General features: G+C 48.6%; 1 protein-coding gene across 1 annotated transcript; it reads right to left on the bottom strand.

Moving 5' to 3' along the window:
* Positions 1–1,522: 1,522 nt before the first annotated feature.
* On the bottom strand, positions 1,523–22,491 carry LOC116737862 (dynein heavy chain 12, axonemal-like). Its single transcript, XM_032591868.1, has 6 exons — positions 21,569–22,491; positions 20,056–20,266; positions 16,483–16,585; positions 14,545–14,772; positions 4,620–4,817; positions 1,523–1,540 (listed from the first exon to the last, which is right to left on the bottom strand). The coding sequence occupies exons 1-6, from the start codon at positions 21,792–21,794 to the stop codon at positions 1,523–1,525; spliced, it is 984 nt and encodes a 327-aa protein (XP_032447759.1). The 5' UTR covers positions 21,795–22,491.
* Positions 22,492–24,372: the final 1,881 nt, after the last annotated feature.

Below are 24,372 nucleotides of genomic sequence, written 5' to 3'. Positions count from 1 at the left end.
TGGAAGCCACAGCCACGCTCAGTGCGCTGCTTCTGTGTCCGCTCACCCCTCACGCCAAGTAGGTTTTCCCATTTTGTTTTCACACTTCGGCGGTGACTTTATTTTTTTTTATTTTATTTTTTTTTAATTTTTTTCCACGTTTTTATTTATTTTTGGGACAGAGAGAGACAGAGCATGAACGGGGGAGGGGCAGAGAGAGAGGGAGACACAGAATCGGAAACAGGCTCCAGGCTCTGAGCCATCAGCCCAGAGCCCGACGCGGGGCTCGAACTCACGGAGCGCGAGATCGTGACCTGGCTGAAGTCGGACGCTTAACCGACTGCGCCACCCAGGCGCCCTCGGCGGTGACTTTAAAGCAAGGTTACTCAGTGGCATTCGTCCAAGGTGGCTTCTGATGATTCAAAAGACTTCAAAAAGCACACATCTTCAAAGGGCAACTCTGTGCTACCCCTGAGGGCGTTAAGTCAAATGGGATGGATCTTTTAGATCTAGTCATGCAGAGAAGTTTCTAGTGTGTTTTGAGCACAGGCAGCATAATGGCAGCCATCCCAGCCTCCCAGAATGCCCGAGGGGCACGGATAAACACACTCAACATGCTTGCGAACAGCAGCCCCGTAACCCATCTCTTACTGGCGAATTTGTTGAAGGCGGGAGGCACAGCCGTCAGTATTTACGAGCGCAGGACGCGCAGGGAATTGAACCTGATCTTCTGGGGGCACACGGGAAGGCTTCCAAGTAGCCACTCCTCTTTCGCCGTGTGTGCAGCTTTCCTGCACGTAGAAGGTAGGACGCGTTCACTCCGTCGGTGGGGGGAGGGCTCGGTTACACCTGTTTTGTGTCAGTGCAATGACCTTGGAAGAGAGCACCAGATGGTCAGCCAAAGCCACAGTGAGGATCCAATCAGATACCATTTTAATATGAGTTTCGTGGTCCAGAGACAGGAAGGGGCGCCTGGGTGGCACGGTCGCCTGAGTGTCCGACTCTCAGTTTCAGCTCGGGTCATGATCTCACAGTTTTATGGGTTCGAGCCCTGCGTTGGGCTCTGTGCTGACAGCACGGAGCCTGCTTGGGAGTGTCTCTCTCTCTCTCTCTCTCTCTCTCTCTCTGCCCCTCCCCTTCTCATTCGGTTTCTGTCTCTCTCAAGAAAAACAACAACTAAACAACAACAAAGAGATGAGAAGACCAAAGCGTACAGAGTTCCGATAGGTTCAGAGGTTTTAGAACTAAGTGGAAAAAAATATAAAAAAGACACGTGTATCTTAGGAGCCTGTTAGGAGGTGGAGGAGGGAGATGTGTCCTCCACACTAAGAGGACCACTTACAGTTTTACTCGGGGGAACTTACCATCGGGGGCGCCTGTGCGCAGAAGGCCCTGGCCGCATACGCCCATCCCCCACAAAGCCGAGCCGCAGCCCAGCTTTTATAGAGCCAGACGCCTTGTGGTGACGTCACAGGGGGATTACCTAGAGCGGGGCCACCCGTGCACCAGCGGCAAGGACAAGACTGAGGGAGGACTCAGGTGGTCAGGTCCGCTGGCGCTCCTGCAGAGCACAAGGGCCGTAAACCCGATCTGTGAGCCCACAGACTAACAGCCTAGGGGAACGTGGACTCGGATCCCGGGGACGTGGGCAACGTCACCATCACCGGGGGTTGGAGTTGCGATGACCTTAATGACAAGTATAATCGGGGTTCAAGGCATCCGATGCGTGTTCCCAAGTGGTTTAAATTTCGGTTTCAGTTTATTTACTTGTTTTCCCCCCAACCTGAAGCACAACAAGAAGGCAAACTCCCATGTCACGCACAGTGGCGCCACTGGTCCCGGGGAAGACTGAGAAGTTGGTGTAGACAGGATTAACAGAATCAAAACCACAGTGACGGTACTTTTGTGGTGAGGAATCTGTACCTGTTGGTATTTTCAATATTTATGATATTTAAGAGATTTGGGGCTCTTAACACCTGAAGGTCAGCTTTGGGACTCTAACTTACAACAGGAAGTGGGGAAACTGGTTTCAATTTATGATTTTGAGTTGAAATTCAGCTAAGTTGATATATTTGAAGACATAAGAGAATTTAAGATCCCACGTATTTGTTTAATTATTAGATTTATAAGAATTGTTGCAAGATTTGAAGAAGGTTTGGCGGTGAGGTAGGTGAAGTACATTAACTCTGTAATGAATATTATTATACTTGAAAGCGTTTACATCAGTAGGTAACCAGACGCTATTCAAAGACCTTTTAAAAATTATTGTTAAAATCTGTAAGACTTACACATTGAAAAATTAGATTTTTAAGCTGCCCTTAACCTGAGGAACTCGTATTCTGAGAACAGCCCCACAGGTAGGCACGGTTATTATCTCAGATGCGAACGTGATGAACTTGAAGACTTAAGTGACGTCCCCAAGTCTGCAAAGTCAGGTGGTGGAACTGGGATTTGAACTCAGCGAGGGAAGAGGGAGGCGAGGCCTGCGTGGGCCACCTGCGTCCTCAGCGGGTGTGAACGAGCACCCGAGAGGACGTCTGGGAACCTCAGGAACACACTTTGCTGGGGAGGCAGTGAGGCCACTGAGCTCACACCACGTAGCTGTGGCCTTGACAAACGTGACCTTGTCTTCTAGTTACAGGCTGCGGAGGCTTGAGAATTCGGGTTACATCTGTTATAGCTTTTTAATGTTTGTTTATTTTTGAGAGAGAGAGAGAGACAGAGCATGAGCAGGGGAGGGGCAGAGAGAGAGGGAGACACGGAATCCGAAGTGCAGAGGCTGATGGGGGGCTTGAACGCACGAGCCGTGAGATCATGACCTGAGCCGAAGTGGGGCACTTCACCGACTGAGCCACCCAGGCGCCCCCATCTGTTACAGCTTTTAAAGCTCACAATGGCCTTGACGGGGAAACAGGCATTCTATGTTTATGGATAAGCAGAGTAAGGGTGTTGAGGCCCTGTGACTGTGGTATCGTTGGCCCTCTTCATCATACTGTCCTCTTACACTTTAGTTTCTGTTCAGATTGTTTTGTATTTTGCACTTTATTTTAAAGTTTACTTTGAGAGAGGGAGAGAGAGAGAGCCTGCGCATGCATGAGTGGGGGAGGGGCAGAGAGAGAGACAGAGAGAGAGAGAGAATCCCAGGCAGGCTCCATGCTGTCACCACAGAGCCCCACGCGGGGCTCGATCTCACGAAACGCGAGATCATGACTTGAGCCAAAACCAAGAACTGGACGCTTAACCAACTGAGCCGCCTGGGCACCCCGACTATATCTTAGACTTATTTGTCTACAAGTCCCGCACTGTAGCTCTTCAAATTCCTAAATATTCACTTAACGCTTAATTATTTAATATGAATATTTAATAATTTCCGACTAACGACTGTTGCTAGTGAGTTCTTACCGGACCACGAGATCGGCGCTGGTCCCGGGTTGCATGGTAATGAGACTGTCCACAAGGTGCCGGCCCTGGATCTCTCTGCCACCCCTTATGGCCTCCGGGTGCAGTCCCAAGAGCCCAGGCGTGTCGTCGTCAGGTAAGGACTGGACGATGTGTATGTAATCCCTCAAGCTCGCGGATTTCGGCACTGGCTGATGTATCTGAACATTTAACCACTTGTCAGTTTTTGTCCAGAGCGATACCTACTTTCCGTAATGCGTGTAGATGCTTCTTCCCATAAAATTTATACCATATATATACATATGTGTGTATATATATATATATATATATATACCATATATAAATTATATAAAATTCCCATAACATTTACACGGAAGGCTCCCCTTACTTCTGGGTGGCATGTTCCAGACACTCCTGTCAAAAGCTACCTCTGGGACGACTGCGTTTGTAAAGTGTGGCTCTGGGATACGCACAGTAACTTTCTTGTTGGGAAAAGAGACAGAAGAAGGGAAACCGCTTTGGTTCTGACTATCTGTTGCCTCAGTGACCCATACCCACAGATAACGGACACAATCCAGCCTTAACAAACTGCCTTTCTTCGGTGAAGCTATAGAAGGAATGTGACAACGATGTTAAGACTCCGTCTGAACACTTGGCGGGGGGGGGGGGGGAGCAAAATGGGTGAAGGTGGTCAAAAGATACGAAATCCCAGGTATGAAATGCATAATACATTTGTTTTCATTGAGAAGCTACTTCATGGTGTGGGAGAGCTCTTCATGCTGGTCACCAGCTCTTTCTTCCTGCAATTAGCTGTGTGGCTAAGTTCCCCTCTGTAAGGCTGACTCTCGTGTCACATCCCCTGGGGAGAAAACGGGCCTTCTAGAACCTATGAGGTGATAATGACGAACAGGACTAGGCTGGATAAAGAGACGCCCACGGCTTCTTGGACGCGATCCCTTTGAAACACGGAGCCCAATTCTCTCCCTGCACGGAGGCTGACCTAATGGTCTGCTTCTTGGATAAGCGAGGGGACAGAGGTCAGACCCCGGTCTTTCTGGCCTTGAGAGGATGCATGGGTAGATGAAATGTCAGCTGACATGGTAAATGGTGACTTGTTTTTACGCTGCTGGCAGTTAATAAGAGCCATTAAAAGTGACCATGAAAATCCATTTAAATGCAGGTTTTAGATAACGCAACTACATTTCAGTGATCAAGTACTGTAAGTAAATGCCTGTTCCCACCTCATCACTGGAGAAACTGAAGTCATCTTTCAGCACTTCCGGGTTACAGAATTTGTGCAGAAGGGTGTTTAGACACCGCCTGTCCCAGGTGTCCGTCACCCGGCCGCCGTAAGTCACTTCCCCAAGGAGGTAGTGCAGTTTCTGCCACGAAATCCCGGTCTGTGCATTCAGGGAGCTCTCCAGCACCTTTATGGCAACCTGTAGAAAGTCCACCAGTCTTTACTATCTCAGAACGTGTTTGCAGCCCACTTTGATGTTTGCACGTAAAATCAACAACTCGCAACAGCTACCTGTGTTTTCTCTTTAAAAATACCGTTGACCCTTGCACAACCGTGGGTTTGACGTATGTGGGTCCCCATATATGTGAATTTTTCACCGTTCCCGTAAATGGATTTTCTGTTCCTTGTGATTTTCTTAGTAATGCTTTCTTTCCTCGAGCTGCCTTTATTGTAAGAATACAGTATGCGATACATATAACACACAAAATACGTATTAATCGACTGTTGGCGTTATGGGTAAGGCTTTCAGTCAACAGTAGGCTATTAATAAAGCTTTGGGGCATCAGAAGTTATCCGCGGATTTTTAACCACACAGGGGTTGGTGCCCCTAACCCCGGCCTTGTTCAAGGGTCAGTTGTACGTGGAAATAGCAAGAGGGATAAAAATATCAGGATATACATTTTCATCCATTAATTCTTTTTTGTTGTTGAACATCGAATTACTAAATTAAAATTATTGCTATTATTTGGAACAGACACCACAAGCTGGTGGCACCAGATTCGGAAGGCACGACGGGGTAAGCAAGGGGACGTGAGTCTTTGGAGACCCCTGCTCTTCCAGTCAGATCCCCTCCCGGAGGCCCCGCTGGCTTTGGGAGGTTCCTTGGGCCCCTTTACACAGATGTTCTCTGAACTCCCTGCACCGAGTGGGTCGCATTCCTGCTTCTCTCTCCTCCCCTCCCTTTCTTTCCGACCCCCCTCCCCACCTCTCTACTTCAACTTCCAGCTCTCTTCCCCTCCCTCCCTCCCTTTTATCTTTGTTTCCTGTTTTCCTTCCAAAAATGCTAGTCCAGAGTCGCCTGGGTGGCTCAGTCCATTGAGCGACCGACTTGGGCTCAGGTCACGATCTTGCAGCTCGTGAGTTCGAGCCCCACGTCAGGCTCTGTGCTGACAGCTCAGTTGTCCTGCAACTGGACGATATAGCTTGTACGTGCACTTTTCTTTTGATTCCCTCATCCTTAATACGGATTAATATGATCTGACGTCATTAATGTGAATTATGTCATTTTCTCATTGCGTTGACCAGAGCTTTTGAGGCGATGCTGAACGTTAATGGTGTAATCGGCATCCCTGTTTGATTCTTTTTGGTTTTTTGTTTGTTTTTTTTTTTGATTCTTGATGTTAATAAAAACAACTTCAGTGTTGGCTATTTAAAATGATATTTGCTATAGTTTTTTGGTAGTCTTTCCCATATTTAAGTAGTCCCTTATAATCCCTATATATTTTTGAGTTCTTATCAGGAATGGTGTCTGAATTCATAATGAGAGACTTCTTTTTTTATTTATGATATTTATTAGTATTATATTTACATTGATATTATGTAGATCTATACATTAATATTAATGTACCAAACTCAAATGAACCAACGGTTGGTCTTAAGACAGAGAAATAAACAAGTAATTCTTTGAGTTGTAATTGTATACCAAGAATGGGTCACAAACGCTACGTGATGAAAAGGCATGTCGTACCACCAGTCAGGGCGCAGGTAGCTATATATCAAACAGCCAGCAGCAGCCAAATGACAGCCACGGAAGTTCCCGGGTTGCTAGAAGCCAACAGACCATATTGTGAGGGACCACTGAAGTCTTGGAAAGCTGTGGAGAACAATAACACACCCACAAACCTCTCCCTGAGGGAACGAGTAGGGTTTCATGTGGTGCTCTACACAGGGCACCAACAATGTCTTTGTTAAACTGTGTAGGTGTCTTCGTATGGTACACAACGCAGCCACCGATGGATGAACTACTGACAGAAGCTTGCCCATAATGTACCTTTCGTCATGCGTGTTTCATCCCGCTGATGCGCAACTCGAACATACTGCTTTTGAAGTTTCTTCTGCCTGCCTTTTGTGGGTAGGCAAAAATTGATGTCATGTGAAAAATTAAGCAACTTGACACTGTCCCGCCTTTCGAACCCAGATTTTTTTTCTAATTTTTTTTATATTAAATATAATGTATTGTCCAATTGGCTTCCATGCAACACCCAGCGCTCATCCCAACAGGTGCCCTCCTCTATGCCCATCACCCACTTTCCCCTCTCCCCCACCCCCCATCAACCCTCAGTTTGTTCTCAGTGTTTAAGAGTCTCTTGTGGTTTGCCTCCCTCCCTCCCTCTCTGTAACCTTTTTTTTCCCCTTCCCCTCCCCCATGGTCTTAAGTTTCTGAGGATCCACATATGAGTGAAAACATATGGTATCTTTCTCTGCCTGACTTATTTCACTCAGCATAATACCCTCCAGTTCCATCCACGTTGCTACAAATGGCAGGATTTCATTTTTTCTCATTGCCAAGTAGTATTCCATTGTATATATAAACCATAACTTCTTTACCCATTCATCGGTTGATGGACATTTAGGCTCTTTCCATAATTTGGCTACCATTGAAAGTGCTGCTATAAACATTGGGGTACAAGTGCCCCTATGCATCAGCACTCCTGTATCCCTTGGGTAGACTCCTAGCAGTGCTATTGCTGGGTCGTAGGGTAGTTCTATTTTTAATTTTTTGAGGAAGCTCCACACTGTTTTCCAGAGCGGCTGCACCAGTTTGCATTCCCACCAACAGTGCAAGAGGGTTCCCCTTTCTCCACATCCTCGCCAGCATCTGTAGTCTCCCGATTGGTAGATTTTAGCCACTCTGACTGGCGTGAGGTGGTATCTCGGTGTGGTTCTGATTTGTATTTCCCTGATGATGAGTGACATTGAACATTGTTTCATGTGTCTGTTGGCCATCGGGATGTCTTCTTTGGAAAAGTGTCTATTCATGTCTTCTGCCCATTTCTTCACTGGATTATTTGTTTTTCAGGTGTGGAGTTTGGTGAGTTCTTTATAGATTTTGGATACTAGCCCTTTATCCGATATGTCATTTGCAAATCTCTTTCCCATTCCTTCGGTTGCCTCTTAGTTTTGTTGATTGTTTCCTCTGCAGTGCAGAAGCTTTCTATCTTGATGAGATCCCAATAGTTCATTTTTGCTTTTAATTCCCTTGCCTTTGGAGATGTGTTGAGTAAGAAATTGCTGCGGCTGAGGTCAGAGAGGTTTTTTTCCTGCTTTCTCCTCTAGGGTTTTGATGGCTTCCTGAATGAGAGGCTTTTCTGCATCTACTGATGTGATCATGGAAAGTGAGTTATAGATTTCCAGCTATCGAGCCATTCTTGCGTTCTTGGACTCAGCCCTAGGGGGTCATAGTGCGTTATGCTTTTGATTCATTGCTGAAGCTTATCAATAATTTATACAGAATTTTTTACATCAAGTCCTAAGTACAACTAGCCTGTATTCTTACATATATTATTTTTACCAGGTATTCACATTACTATTATGGTTTCATAGAATGGATTGGGGAAATTGCCATCTTTTTCTAAGGCTTGGAATAGCTTAAATAATATCAATGTCCGTGTCTTAAGGTCCAGAGTGAACTCAGCTGTGAAACCATTTCATTCCAGTGTTTATCTGCAGTGTCTTATAGCAGTTGGTCCACTCAGAACTTTCATATTTTTGTCAATTTTTTTTTTTTTTAATTTTTTTTTTCAACGTTTATTTATTTTTGGGACAGAGAGAGACAGAGCATGAACGGGGGAGGGGCAGAGAGAGAGGGAGACACAGAATCGGAAACAGGCTCCAGGCTCCGAGCCATCAGCCCAGAGCCTGACGCGGGGCTCGAACTCCCGGACCGCGAGATCGTGACCTGGCTGAAGTCGGACGCTTAACCGACTGCGCCACCCAGGCGCCCCTATTTTTGTCAATTTTGATAATTCGTATTTTCCCAGAAATCATTGGATCCATATAGACTTTCAAACTTTGTCTTATCAAAAACCAATTTGGGGATTTATTTTTCCATTCTACTATTTTTTGTGTATTATTTTATCACTATTAAAATTAGATTCATTTGGGGCGCCTGGGTGGCGCAGTCGGTTGAGCGTCCGACTTCAGCCAGGTCACGATCTCGCGGTCCGTGAGTTCGAGCCCCGCGTCGGGCTCTGGGCTGACGGCTCAGAGCCTGGAGCCTGTTTCCGATTCTGTGTCTCCCTCTCTCTCTGCCCCTCCCCCATTCATGCTCTGTCTCTCTCTGTCCCCCCAAAAAAATAAATAAACGTTGAAAAAAAATTAAAAAAAAATTAGATTCATTTGTCCCTTTTGTTGTTTTTTCTTTTTTTAATTTTTTTTTTCAACGTTTATTTATTTTTAGGACAGAGAGAGACAGAGCATGAATGGGGGAGGGGCAGAGAGAGAGGGAGACACAGAATCGGAAACAGGCTCCAGGCTCCGAGCCATCAGCCCAGAGCCTGACGCGGGGCTCGAACTCACGGACCGCGAGATCGTGACCTGGTTGAAGTCGGACGCTTAACCGACTGCGCCACCCAGGCGCCCCATGTTGTTTTTTCTAATTTCTTAAGATGACTATGAATTTCCTGCACTTCCTCTTTAATAATGAAGATATTTAAGGCCATAGTTTATTCCTTTCTGAGCATATTTTATACTGTCATAGTTTCAGTGTGAAGTATCTCATTTCCTTTGTGTTTGAGATACTTTGTGATTTTTCCTTTGAACATCCTCTTCGATAAAAGACTTCTCTCCAGGCACGTTTCTTAATTTCCACCTTAAGGTCTTTGGGGTCGAATTTTTATTACTTATTAGATTACGATCCAAGAATGCGGCCCACACAGTAATTAAAGATTTTATTCCGTGGCCGTGCTCCTGGCTGAACTTTCTACGAGTTCCTTGGACGTATGAAGAAAAACGTGTGCTGCCTACTGGAGGGATGTTGGGTTCTACAAAACTCTTCTTAATCGAATTTGTTGCTTACATTATTCTATTATCTGTCTTACTCTTGCTTATGGGAGCGCCCGAATTCCGAAAGGGGATTTGAAATCCCCCCTAGTGGTTACACAGGAGCACACACCCGTAGCACGCACAGGCATGTACGCGTCCCCACGCACCCACACGCACGTTTGTGCACACGTGCTACCGTAGGCTACGGTCTGCCACGTGTCGGGACCAGAGCGTGTAATGTCTGAGCGCACAGACTCCAAAGCCAGGCCGCCTGTGTTCGAATCCTGTCGGTTCCCGCAGCTCCCTCAGCCTCAAATGCGGGAGGACGACCCTCTTCCCAGGGCCGACGTGAGGCTCAGGTTCATCAGTCCACAGAACACTCTCCGCAGAAGTTACCGGTTTTCACACCGTTGTTTCCTCACAAATGTCCTCCTCCTGCTCTTTGGTGCTTTTTCAGATTCAATCCCGTCTTGTCTGATGGTAACATTGCCATTCCTGCTTTCTCGCTGCTTTTATTTTCTTGGCAGTTTTAAACTGTCTTCGATAACATAAGTGTTCTTCTTATAAATTGCACGTGCCTCCTAGAGAGGGAATGTGGCCCGCTCACGTTTCAGACACAGCCTGAGAAGATTCCTTCCGTATTACTTTGCTACCATTTATTTACTTTGTTGTTTCTCTCCCTCCTTATTTCTGACAGGTTGGTCCAATGGCTATTTTCCTCTCTCTTCTTTGCTGATTTAGACACAGGCAACCTTTCCGTTCCTTCGAGTCTTATTAACATTTCTTTTTTCAAGTGACGAGAAGACGACAGTTACTTCCCCGCCCCTAGTGGGAACAGTTCCCGCTTCTTCCTCTGCCCGCCAGGCCTCCCCTTCCTGTCCTCGCGGGACCCCGGTGCACACGTGCCCCTTCTCCCCGACCTCTGGGTTCCGCTGAGAGAGGTTAGTGTTTTTAGCCTAAGACGATTATGGGACTTTTCTTGTAGCACGAGCCTTCCTTTTAAATCATCTGTGTTAGCACTTAGACCACTGGCGCTCAACAGTTCATTATTGTCTATTTAGATTTAACAATGCGGCCAGGCCACAGATTTCCTGCTCTCCACACTCCCCACCCGGCCACTTCCCTTCGTTGTGTCTCCGCCTCGGCCCTGATGCGGTCGCACACAGCTGCTACCGAGTTTGCAAGGACGAGAGCCAGAGCCAGGCTGGGCTGTGCAGGAACCCCTCCCGCCCCCCCCCCCCCCACCGTGCAGGAACCCCCTCTGCAGGACCCTCCCCCCCCCCGCAGGACTTCCCTTTGTGCAGGACCCCATGCAGGAATCACCCCCCACCGCGGGACCCCCACACAGCCTTCTCGGGGCTGGCCGTGCCTGCTCCCCCACTGCCTTCCGGCGGGACCCCTGACCAGCCTAGCGCCACCAGGGGTCCTCACAGCTCATGCCGGCTCTGTGAGCGTTCTCAGTCTGCAGACTCCGATCTGTTGTCCATCTGTTGTCGTCAGTTGGGGGGAAAGTAAAACCTCTTTCTTCCTACTTTGTTTTTCTCCATCTTCTCGGCCGGAATCCCTGTCGTTTGAAGGTGAGGTTACTCTTCAGACGTCTTAATTGTCCCTCGTGATCTCCATCGTTTTGTCATTTCCTTCTCGTGCTCGGGGTGTTCCTTCTATCTGATCTTCCCAGCCGTTGACTCCACTTTGCACCACCACCACTGTCCCCCCTCACCGACCCCCCGTCTCATTCCGTGTTTAGCTCATAAGTCTCGGTGCGCGGCGTCTGCTGACGACGGGGTGCGGGGCCTGGGCCCCGATGCGCCTCTGGCCTGCCCCTGCAAACCGGGGCCAAACGCCCCGACCCCCGCCCTGTTGTTTTGTGATAACGAATAACCTTTGGAGGTTATGCAAATCATAACCAGAGCTGTTAGGACGAAAGTAAAAACTCCAAAACGGGGGAGGAGGCCGAAGGGCGAGCACACATCTGTTCCACGTCACGCGGGGGCAGCATCTGGCGCTCTTTCACGGACGCTCAAGTGCTCCAGGAGCACCCACTCGTGTTCTGACGTGCTGTTGGTCAGAGCACCCAGAGTTCCATCCGAGCCCAGTTTACAGAAAGCCGACGGCCTGCATGTGCTTCCTTCTGAGAAGAACGCGGAGGAATTCTGTCCCTCAGACACACAAACGGTGTCCGGCTCATCAACAAAATTACAGACCAAAGGCACGGCTTTATTGCCTGTAGGGCATTTATCAGTTTGGGATGCGACTTGGCAATCGTATTTCATGACTCTCTCTCTCCCTCTATTTCCAGAAACTTCTTTCCTATATTTTTAGAAGTCAGTTTCACCATCTTGCTGCCTCTTCCGTCAAGAAGGTAAAAAGAAACTGACACGGGCTCACTTACAAACATCATGTGTGTGAAATACGTGTGTGTGTGCGAAGCGTGTATATCCTTTCGGGCTCTTACAATTTTCTGTTCCATTGCTTGTTCCATTTCCTGTTCTTTCTCTCTCTGGCCACTGGATCGCATTAGGTATGTGATTTTCTCGGTCTTGCCCTCGGGGCTCAGGCCCAGGTTTTGGGGGGCTTTCGGGGGCCGTAGCCTGTGTGTGGTGGAGAATGCACTGGTGCTTGGCCCCGTGGGCCAGTAGACACGGTCACCTTGAGGGTCCCCCAGGACACCCCAAGCTGCCTGACCACCAGCTGGCTGGCCGGGCACTCCCCCTAGTGGGGGGAGCTGTGTCCAAACTCAACTTCCCAGGGAACGAGAAGTTCCCACTTCCTTAAGGAGGGGGGCTGTGCATAAATCCAGTTTCCCGCAAAGCTTCCAGAACTTCCAGACCGTCGGCTCGGCACCTGCAGGGTGTTTCCCTCCCACTGGCAAGGCTGCTGTCACACGCGCCGCACAGAGAGGGGGACAGACGGAGCGGAGGGAAGGTTGTCCTCTTCTGGACGACAGCGCCATGATGTAGCCAGCTGCGTCCGGCTTGAGCAAGCCTCTCTGCAAAATGCCAAGAGAGCATCAGCACCCCGGGCATGCCAGCCTGCGCCAAGTTCACACGCACTCTGGGGCGACAGAAGACCTGCTGACACCGGGCCACCCACTTCCTACGGTCCGTTCCCGTGCAGGTGGTTTAGGATACATTTTCTAGAAAATCATCTGTAAGAGAGATGAATTATATACACACGCAGAATGAAATCCTGCTGACGGGCTCGGTTATAACCAATTTTCCTGATCAGTCCTATCAATGTGACTCTTTCTTTCTACATCAACGATAATAGGAATTCTTTGAAGAATTTTGATACAGATTACCAAGTTGCCTTCCAGAAAGTTAGTGACAGTTCCTGCCTCTCTGTGCCGTTGTTTTAGCCACTGTGGTCGCGAAAGGTGGGATCTCACTGCGGCTCTAACGAGCATTTCCCTGACGGCTGTAGGAGTCCGCGTTCTCCAGAGAGCCAAGTGAGGAGCACACATGCAGAGAGACTTGCTGTTAGGACCTGGCTCACGTAATTACGGAGACTGACAGATCTCCAGACCTGTGGCCGCGGACGCAGGAGAGACGACGGTGCACTTCCTGTCTGGAGGCCCCGAAAGAGCCGATGTTTCAGTTCAAGTCCAGAGGCTGGAAAAAGCCAGTGTTCCGGTTCAAAGGCAGACAGGCAGGAGGACTTCCTTTCTGTTCTAGTCAGTCCTTCGACCGATTGGGCGAGGCCCACCCACATCGGGGAGAGGGATCTGCTTTATGACCTACCGGTTTGAATATGAATCTCACCCAGAAACATCCTCACAAACATACTCAAAACAACGTGTGGCCAAATACCTGGGGGTCTTGGGGTCCAGTCAAGTTGATATGTAAAATGAACAGCACGACTACTAATGAAATTGAACAAAGTTTCATCATCTGATTGCCTTTTTGTATTTATACTGTGAACTGCCTTTCCGGGTCCTTCACCCATTGGGGTGTCTTCTTTCTCTTCTTAATTTACAAGGAATCCTCATACAGTTAGCATATTGGCATATTAGCCATTGACATAGTAGATGCCACAGGTATTTCCCCCAATGTGTTGTCAGTCAGCCTGCTGACTGAGTGGGGTTTGGACAAAGTGCTTGAGCCCATATCCCTTGACAGAAGCCCAGAGCACAGCCGTTCGGTGTCCTGTCTGGTGAGGGGCAGAGGCACATACTCTGACTTGCAGGGGGCGTGAGCGCCGAGAAGCCCAATGAGGATGCAGAAGAGGCGGGAGGGCGCCCGTCCGGGTGGGCCTAGGTGATTGACACCCAGAGGCGGCATCAAGATTTTGCTCAGGTTTTTGGCCTATAATCTAACCTGGCGAAAGTTTAAGCAGGCGTCGCCACATGTTTACCTTAGCAATAAAAACCACCATGCATTAGGAAGCAGAGAGAAGGTTCTAGACAGAGAATAGTAAAGAAAGACTCCTAAGCTGTCCCCCCCCCCCCCCCCCCCCCGCAGCGGGTCAGTGCACTCTCTCCTACTTGACACAAATCCAGCAGAAACCGCAAACATTTCGAGCGGTTTCTGTGAGTCACGCACTGTGCTACGTGACCTATGTTAATTAGCCTGCCTCGTTCGGTGCCCTTTCGAGTGGGTGTAACATCTGACTTGCCTTCCCTCATCCTGCTTTTTCCTTCCTTGGTCCAGGACCAAGACCCTGAGAGTTAATGAGCTCGCCCAACAGAGTAAACACTGGTACATCTATAAGAGGGAGAGCTGTGATCTGTTTCCAGAAAAGCCGGAGGGGAGATCCAAGCTTTGAAACATTAGCCTTTGTTACCTAGTTACGGAGTTCACGGGAAAAACACTCAGTGTCCGTGTACTTTGTATATATTGTTATTCATTTGTTGTTACTGTTTATTTTGAAGGTATGGCACTTACCTCCAAGTCTGAAGAACTAAATTTGTAAGCAATATTCCAGCCCAGTGTTCCATAATTTTTTCTCTCATTGATTAGAGCATTGAAAAAACATAAGCCGAATAAAAGCTTTTTCCACCACGGTCCACAGTCCAGTTTTTCAAATGTCTCTTCTGTCACCACTCCACTGCCACTGTATCCAAACGTCTGCAGTAAGTTACTTTTCAATCCTTGAGGATTTTCCACTGCAATCTTGAGAACAGGTGTGAGAAGGACAGCACGTGAGACACAGGCACCAGGTCTAGAGGGGACAGAGCGGGGCAGGGAACTGGCTAAGAGGGCAAAACAAAAATCCCGGGTTAATTCTTTTTTCACTTGAAAGTTTCCGTAAGAGGACTGTACCAGATTTCCTACTGTCCCAATTCAGATTTTAAAACGAAAAGTGTAACACCGTCGGGCGCCTGGGTGGCTCAGTCAGCTGAGCGTCCGACTCTCGATTTCGGCTCAGGTCGTGATCCCGGGGTCGTGGGTTCGGGCTCCCTGTCGGGCTCTGTGCTGACAGCGCGGAACCTGCTTGGGATGTTTCTCTTTCTCTCTCCCTCTCTCTCCAAATAAGTAAATAAATAAACTTCAAAAAAAGAAGATAGGACTCAATTTAAAAAAAAGAGCGTGGGGGGCGCCTGGGTGGCTCAGTCGGTGGGGCATCCGACTTCGGCTCAGGTCATGATCTCACAGTCTGTGGGTTCGAGCCCCGCGTCGGGCTCTGTGCTGACAGCTCAGAACCTGGAGCCTGTTTCAGATTCTGTGTCTCCCTCTCTCTCTCTGACCCACCCCTGGTCATGCTCTGTCTCTGTCTCAAAAATCAATAAACATTAAAAAAAATTAAAAAAAAAAAAAGAGCGTGGCTGTTAACTGTTGAAACCGTGAGGTGTCTGCAAAGCTCCCTCGTCTGCACATTGTACACAAACACATACAAGCTGTGTGCGTGTGCACGTGTGAGGATCCGTGGGTGGGATCGAGTAGGTGATACACGGACACGTGTGTACGTGAACAGCAGGTTTCTGGGTCAAGGCTCAGACCAACCACTCGCAGAGCCGCTCCTGAGAGGACCTCGCTGCTTATCTGGAACGGCCAGTGTCCGGCACAGCAGCCCCTCCTTCCGGGGATAGAGAAACGCGGGTTTGCTGGGGAGCACAATCAGATCCTCTCCGGGGAGAGAGAAGGAGGGACCGGTCCCCGCCCCGGAGCCTAAGACTCTCACACTGCGGCCCGGGGCCTGGAGAGCGCCCAGTGGAGTGGGTGTTCCGTACCTCCCAGCATGCTGACCTTTCGAATCCCCTTCACTGCAGATGGCCAGCAAGTTTGGCTGAGAAAGCCCCGAGCATGCGGAAATGAGGAATTTTCGTTGTGTTCCCTGTCATTACTGCTCTTTGGAGGCTCCTGCTCGTGTCTCGCACCCGCGTAAGGAAGCATATGTGAGGGGGAAGGCGGGAGGGAGAGAGGGGGCAGGTGGGGAGAGAGAAAGCGTGACTCTGGGGAAGAAAGTCGCTAATATCTGACGTGCAGCCGTGGCTTGCTAACCGCAGCGAGGGACCTGCTTGAGGTGAAATGTTCCGCGAGGCCGCCCTTCGGGCCCCTGTCCCCAACACCTGCTCTCTGGCTGCTGTCTGCCAGAGCCTTTCCAGAGAATGAGCTGTGGGGTGACAGGGCAGCGGAGGCAGGAAAAGCCTGGGCCAAATGGCCAGGCAGAGGACACGGATCCCGTGCTCTGGTTCACAGGTGCATCCCTGTTTGAGAAAATGTCCCGCGAACCGTGAGTCTCTTGGAAGCAGGGCCGAGCGCAGAGGAGAGACTCAGCGCGCTACACACAGCACCCTCTTGGAAATCCGAGTTATGAACACAAGACAATGTACAGTCAGTGTTCCTCAGTCCATACCAAGCCCCGTCCTGCTTTGTCCGCACCTTTGAGCTCCTCTGAAGAATAGGGATCAGGAAAGGACCGCCCGGCTTTGAGCTTAACCACAGCCTGAACTCGGGGTCCACTGTCACATCTGGGCTATTAAAGCTGCAAAACAGAAGGGTGATAGAAATAGTCAAGCCAAACCAACATGTGTTTAGGAATCCCAGAATCTCTATGTTGGAAGCGACCTAGAGCTCATTTAAATAATCGTGTACGAGCCCCCCAGCTCTCCCTCTCCTGCGACACAGGGATTTGCATAAGACCCAGTAAGGCCCAGCTTTGAAAAGCAGTTTTTCCACCTAAGCTCAGGAGTGCGCACTGCGAAAATCCTTGGAGAAAGTACAAATTAAGAACAAAGTGAGTGAAGCGTTTCCCCGGTCAAATCTGGAACAACAACGTCGAAATAAGGGACGGTGGCCACAGATTATCCATCGAATAAAACAGGAACATGATTGACACAAAGAAGCCAATGAATAAATGCAGGAGAAGGTGAGCCTCCTCCTTAGGAAAGAACATCACTTAATAAATTTAGAAGGAATTGTGGAATTAGAAAGTCACTGTTTGGCAAATAATAAAGCCATAATTCAGTCAAAAATTCCCAATGGTGGTGCCTGGGTGCCTCAGTCGGTTGAGCGCCCGACTTTGGCTCGGGTCATGATCTCACGGTCTGTGAGTTCGAGCCCCGCGTCGGGCTCTGTGCTGACAGCTCAGAGCCTGGAGCCTGCTTCAGATTCTGTGTCTCCCTCTCTCTATGCCCCTTCCCAGCTCACATGCTCTCTCTCTCAAAAATAGACGTTAAAAATTAAAAAAAAAATCCCAACTGTGTGCTCTCGATACGATGCACCAGGGACACAAACGTGCTGTGTGGCTTTTCTGCAATACCGCGTAACCACAGTCTGACCGTGAGAAAACAGCAGGCAAACCAAACGGATGGAACCGGCTGGTACTTTTCAGAACCGTCCAAGTGATGAAAGACAAAGACTGAGGAACGATCTAGAATAAGGAGGATCTAAGAGCCAAGACAGCTGAATGCAATGAAAAATCCTGAATGAGAACCTGGACCAGAATTTCTTTTTCTTTTCTTTCTTTCTTTCTTTTTTTTTTTTTTTTTTTTTTGCAGTAAAAGATGTTATTTGGGGGCCAGCGGGCTAGGTAGGACTGAGGTGATCAGATCATCGGTGAGCACACTGGCGTGTCTGAGGCACCAAGCGGCATCATGTTCTCAGCTGACTTCCAATGATTCAGAAAAGAATTACGTACAAATGTATGCACAAGAGAAAGACAAGAAATGGCCAATGTTAACAACCGGGAACCAGAGGGCAGGGGAGGGGAGCGGTCATCCTGTTCGTGCAGCTTTTCTGCATGTCTGATTATTTTTGTCAAATGTGCAAAACAAATCCAAACAACAAAAGCAAAATAAATGAACAATGAAACAACCCCACAGAACCCAAAAGACAACAACAACAAAAATCAAACACAGAATTAAACAGAAAAACAAAAATAAACTAAAACCCTGGGGCTCTGGCTGGCTCAGCTGGTTGAACCTCTCACTCAGTTTCAGCTCAGGTCACGATCTCACCGTTGGTTGAGTTCGAGCCACACGTCGGGCTCCATACCGAGCTCGGAGTTGACCTGGGGTTTGCTCTGCCTCTCTCTCTGCCCCTCCCCTACTTGTGTTTTTTCTCTCTCTCTCTCAGAATAAACACCCACCCAGTAAAATCCCACTAACTAGGTATAAGTATGCCTTTCCTTTTCTCTTTCTCTTTTTTTAAATAAAAACAGTACACTGTAATACGGTTTGTAGCCCGATAGTTTTCCTTAGTAATATGTTGTGAACACATTTCCTTAACTCTTAAATCTAAGAAATTTGCTTCACAGTTTTCTCTCCCATAGTAGGCTGTAGTCTTGAACCCTTACAGGCTTGATTTGATAAAGAAGTGTGAATTCCTCTTAATTATACTCTGACTACATAGACTGCTTTTTTTTTTTTATGTGCTGTTAACTACTTTTATTAAGCTTCTGAAATTCTGTTCTGAAGAACATTCCTCTAATTTCTCTTTTTCTTTTTTTAAAAGTTTTTTTTTTTAAGGTTATTTATTCATTTATTTTTGAGAGAGGGAGAGAGAGAGCAGGGGAAGGGCAGAGAGAGAGAGAGAGGATCCCAAGCAGACTCTGCACGGGTGCTGAGTCCGATGCTGGACTTGAACTCACAAACTGTGCGATCATGACCTGAGACGAAACCGAGACGCTCAACCGACTGAGCCTCGCAGGCGCCCCAACTAGTCTCTTTTTTTTAAGTGATACATTGCTATCTGCCATTCTGTTGTTCTCGATCTTAATGCACTTTGGAAGGCTGACCGACGTCGACTGGTCCCTCCCGCGCACAGTCCCTAGACTGCTTCTTGGCAGGTGCCCTGTTGGTAGTGTTCGAATGACTAATGAATGAGGGGCGTGGTGGGAATTATCATGTCACCTTCCAAGGTTTACAAGTACTGAAATTACACCACTGAGCAGTCTTGTCTTCTGGCTCTTAAATGACAAAGTACATACGAGAAGGAAATTATTAAGAACTCTGTAAACTGTTGAAGGCACAGGAGTCAGAACAGAACAGACGATCCTAGCGAAGCTTTTAGAAATTTAATCGAGGCAGGTGCATTTGGCTTCTGGTTCCCTGTGGGTGTGCCCAGCCTTAGAACACAGTGTGAAGGGGAGGGCCTTACACACACACATGCGCACACACTCACAGGACAGCGCGACCACCCAGGTGAGGCCAACACAAGTGAACCGTTGGAGAGAAAACTATCGATGGCAACCGGTTAAAACTCGACCAGTTTAAACCCCGCCCACCGCTGCTCTGTGTTAGCATAACTACCTTCCAGATACTTCCACCGCCAACAAGAAGCCCCAGCCCCGGGCAGCTTCTGCCTGAGTGAGCTTGTCTCTTTGCAACGGGACGGAGCCAGAGAAAGTCAGAGGAAGCGCTAAGGATAGGCCAGAAAGGAGGGACAGGAGCTGTTTGGAATTGTGTAGAATGTTAAAATCTATGGTTTGGATGCACACGTGTGTGCGTGGGGCATGTTTTCTGCTGAGAGGGAGGGCTGAGGAGGAGAAAGTGGGCAACGGAATGGAGAGCAACAGTCAGGGAGGCTTTTTTTCCCTGTAAAACCGACGTATTCTTAGTGGAGTTTTAAAGTTCTTGGGGCAAAAAGAACCCAGGTAAGAAAGCTTAATTTTCCCCCGAGTGGCCCGGCACGTTATTTTATTATTGCTTAAATGCGTTCATTTCCACTTTCACCTCATTGTTTTTCTCTGTTTTTTTTTTTTTAAAGATTATTTATTTATTTTGAGAGAGGGAGGAGGGAGGGGCAGAGACAGGGGGAGGCAGAGAGAATCCCAAGCAGGCTCCACACTGTCAGCACGGAGCCCGACGCGGGGCTTGAACTCGTGAACCATGAGATCATGACCTGAGCCGGAATCAAGAGTCGGAGGCTCAACCGATGGAGCCCCCCAGGCGCCCCTCATCCCACTGTTTTGGTACTTAGCGGATCCCTTACAAATACACGTAAGCCTCTTACGATTCTATGATGGAGCAGAGCCGTGGCATGAACGACGTGGCGAGATGGCAGTTCTGGAGGAAGACCCACTGTGTGGGGCTGCTCAGGGCCTTCACAATGACCTCTTCTGCCTTAGCGGCCTGGCCACGGCCCAGGGAAAGCACCGTCACGTGCTGCGTTCTTCCTTTCAACTCTTGCGCAAACTTCAGGAGCATGTTGGTGAGGTCAGTCCCTGTAACAACGTGGAAACGTGCACCCTGTTGTAAATACATTTCGTTCCCTCTTAAAAAAACGCAACCTAGTGATGATGGGGTTGTGGCAGGAGGCGCAGTCACAGAGGGGAAACTACAGGGTTTGGATCAAACACGGAGTTCAGATCTTGGTTCTGCTACTAACTGGGTGGCCTGGGTTTTCTAACATATGGGGGTGACAGTACCTACCTACAGCAGTGACTGCTGGTTATCTGCTCCAGCATCTAGTTGTCCCCCTCTCCTTAGCAGCTGACCGCAATGTTACCCAAGATGACTGTGCCCCCAGCTGAAATACTTCATTTTTAGCAGCTAAGTATGGGCATCTAAGTTGGTAGCAGTTTGTTGAATTGTTGTGTAATACTTCCTTTCTTCCATTCTATATATTGTTTGGAGTGTGGGCGTGAGGGCTGGAGCCCCGGCAGCCACCCTGGGCTACGTCCTCAGGAAATGCACAGCATCTACTATGAGTGTGTCAGGCACAGAGTGGCTGCTCTACATGAAAGGTTAGAGAGACAAAGCCTCCACAAGGACACACTTTTCCAATTCTTTTTTGCCTAATAGAATCAAAGTTTGAAAATGGTGAATTCTAAAGACATATTTGATCTGGAGATGATGAAGAATAAAAGGTGAGTTAAAATACTTCGCTTAGGGTCTGTTGGGCAAAGACAAGGGAAAAAGCATTTGGAGCTTTGAGGAATACAAGGGCTGGGTGGACGGGGCCGCTTTCTGATGGTTTGTTTTATATACATATTCATGAGCCAACATATTAAAACAGTTGATAAATACAAGGGCAATCCCAACTTCCAGATCAAGAATATGTGTTTAGGAGATATTTTCTGCACAGAAAATTGGTACCGGTAAGTTTTTCCACGGTTATGTTATGAATCTGGGAAATTGTATTCTTCTTTGCTCTTTTACATTTTTGGAAACATTCAGTCTTCATATAACTTAACGTCTTAATCTGTCCCTTTCCCCAAATATGTAAGTAAGAATAGGAAAAGACTTTAAACATAAAAATACCCAACACAGAACCTACTTCTCTATGCCTTTTTTTTTTAAGTTTATTTATTTTGAGAGAGAGAGAGAGAGAGAGAGAGAGAGAGGGAGAGAGAGAGAGAGAATGAATGAATCCCAAGCAGGCTCCACGCCGTCACCACAGGGCCCGGCGTGGGGCTTGAACTCACGAACCATGAAATCGTGACCCGAGCCGAAACCCAGAGTCGGACGCCTCGCCGACGGAGCCCCCGGCGTCCCGTTTGGTGAGCGCCGCACGGGCCTCTTACCGTGGGAGTGCAGAAGTATCAGTGGCGTTGTGGCACTGGATCCCTCATAGGACTCTTGCAAACGAATTCCAGTCCTGAGAGCATACTCATCTCCCATTTTTTCAGTTACAAACCTTCTCACTGAATTCTTTAGCTGCTCCGGCTGAAGAATTTTGATCTGAAAGAGAAAGCACCAAAGGCACGTTCCCTGTGGCAAAACAGAACCAAACAAGGAGGCGTTCGTCATTCTCGTCCCCGGAGCTCTGCGGTGTCCCTCGTTCTGGGAAACTGCAGCGGGCGGGTCTGTGCGATGGGGAGACCGCGGCCACCGCTCGGGGGCCCTCACGTGGCCCTTCCTCGGGGCCTCTGTCCCTCACACTCTGACAGAGATCTTGCCTCGGACGTGAGATCCAGGTTATGGTCTCCGATTTCTCGTGGGCGCGTCCTCCCCGCTGTCTGCGTCTGGAGCAGGAAGACCCCACCGCGTGTGGATGGAAGTCAGGAGCGCCCTGGCTCCTCTAGTAACAACACGGAGATAAACAGCCCAGCAAGCTGGGTGCGGATCTGGAAAGAACTCTAGCGGGACCGAAAGGTTTTGGAAACCGTGTCCACGTGGTGAGTAGAGGGGCTCAGGGCCCGTCGGAAGAAATCACTGCACCTCTCGGAGGAAACACCTTCGGCATGAAAATCGTTTCAAACGAGCCACTTCTGTGCTCTCTGGGAACTGACCATGGATTCTGTCCTGAGCATTTTCAGCATCAGAGAGTCTGTCAGTTAAGGCAAAGCTGAAACCATGTGGGTCTGTGAGGGTGCCCTGGGCTGGACCGTGGGAAGTTGCCATTTTTACATGTCGAATCCGTCAAATATCGGCAAAGTCACTGTTTAACATAATACATGTGATCAATACGTCAAATTCGAATCTTTTCCGTTATTTCTTGGAAAAATTAATCTTAATTTTTATTTGACTTAAGTAGAGCATGTATGTGTGTGTCTATATATATTTTTCTTTCAAGTCTTTACAAAATTTATTATTTATTTTGAGGGGGGCGGAGGGGCAGAGTGAGAGGGAGAGAGAGAATCCCAAGAAGGCTCTGCACTGTCAGCACAGAGCCCAACACGGGGTTCGATCTCACAAACTGAGAGATCGTGACCTGAGCCGAAATCAAGAGTCGGACGCTGAACCCACTGAGCCCCTCCCCGGGCGCCCCTGTGTGTGTATATTTTTAAATGAGTATCGGCCGCACACACAGCATCTGGGGTCTAAGGGCCAAGCTCGGCCAGTGTGTCCAGTGAGTGGAAGCGTTAGAATCAGCTGAGGCCAGCAGACAGTGAGGTGTGGTCCCGACACGTCATCACCGAGGGTGTCACCGCCGAGGGTCTGTGCTCCCAGATGTGAGTGTACCCCCCGCCCCCCTTACTTTACTGGCCAACAGAGCAGCACTGTAGGTCGGGGGTATGCTGAACTCTTTTCCAAGCAGCCACGAGCAGTTCTGGAAAGTTTCCTGGCATCCATGCCCCCCCGTCGCCATCCTTCCCGGCTGCTCTCCTGTCTGGCAGGCCGTCGCGATGGGGAGCGGTGCGCTGACCAGACCGGGCCTTGTCCTGATGGGGCTCTGCGGTATCGTCCTTCCCCGGGCGCCCCGCCTTCTTTCTAATCTAGTCTCACTTCATCTCGCAGGGGGCGTCTCAGTTTCTGACTCTTACAGGTCAGACCCCGTTTCAAATATCCTAACCAGTTTCTTTGTACGTACATGCAACACTTTATCAGACCAGGTCTTCCGACTGTGGGTTTGGGAAACGGGATCAGTGTACTCACAACGTTTGCAGGTCACGAGCGGAGATCATCTGGCGCTTACCGGGCCAAGGAAATGTAGCAGAGGCCTTAACGACCAGTTAATTTCGCCGTGAAGGTCATACATACTGGCTACATAAAACTCGAGTGATACGAAAAGGCAGAAGTTGAAAAATGAAGGCCCTATTTTCTAGAAGACCACTGTCGTTTCTCGCGGCTCCTTCCATTCTCTGTGCGCGTGCGCACATCGCTTCTTCCACAAGGGGAGTCCTACCTGCAGACTGGTGCCCAGCATTTGTGTTAATACGGCTTAAATGTATCTTTGTGTTAGTCTGGTTCTCTTTCCTCGAGACTTTGAAGTCTCGTAAGAAAGACCTCCATAGGTTCAGATCCACTGGTTGGTCTGGGACAAATTACACTCGAAATGTTGAGACAAGCAAGACAAAGTGAACATGTCTATAAGCCACATGCAGTGTTTGGGGCAATCACCCTCTGGAGTAAATTTTAAAGTGTTACAAGAATAAAATTTAAGGCAGAAATCGAAGGGTTACCGGCTGTCGAGGCTGCTGTTTGCAGAAGTCGGGGCGGAGGTGGGAGAGAGAGGAGGGATTTCTCCATCACTAAACTAGATGGTGGATGAGGAAACGAAAAGAGTTTTTTGGGTGATAAGGATGAATCCAGGATGATGTACTTGGAAGAAGTGGGCGGGTCCTGAAAGGGGCTGGGGAGAAGGCCTGTTCATCTCTCAAATGTACCCACTTTCTAAGTCCTCGCCCCCTGGGGGGGAGGGAGCAGAGTGGGGGGAGGGTGCGGAGAACCACCCGACTGGACCCTCCGCACAAAAGAAACAGTAAGGAGCTCACTGCTTCCCTCCAACATCAACATTACTTGTAAAATCCACGTATTTTGCTAATAACAATTTAAATTTGCATGGTTTCAGTTACTGGTAAAGTGCTCAAAACTCTGAGAACATCACTACTTTCTTGTAGCGCATCTTACCAGAATGAGTCTTTGAAATGGAGTGAGTTTCTCC

This window comes from Lynx canadensis, chromosome F1 (assembly GCF_007474595.2).
Source record: "Lynx canadensis isolate LIC74 chromosome F1, mLynCan4.pri.v2, whole genome shotgun sequence".
In the NCBI taxonomy this organism is placed as follows: domain Eukaryota; kingdom Metazoa; phylum Chordata; class Mammalia; order Carnivora; family Felidae; genus Lynx; species Lynx canadensis.
Note: the sequence above shows the minus strand (reverse complement) of the source record. Positions and strands in the feature narration are given on the sequence as shown.

Bases quoted from the DNA above. Each gene is read 5' to 3' on its own strand.
- LOC116737862 (XM_032591868.1), bottom strand. From the start codon at position 21,794: ATGACGAACGCCTCCTTGTTTGGTTCTGTTTTGCCACAGGGAACGTGC. The intron at 20,267-21,568 runs GTAAGAGGCCCG...ACGTTGTTACAG, and splicing joins GATACTTCTGCACTCCCACG to GGACTGACCTCACCAACATG. The intron at 14,773-16,482 runs GTGCGGACAAAG...CCTGTTCTCAAG, and splicing joins TTCTTCAGAGGAGCTCAAAG to ATTGCAGTGGAAAATCCTCA.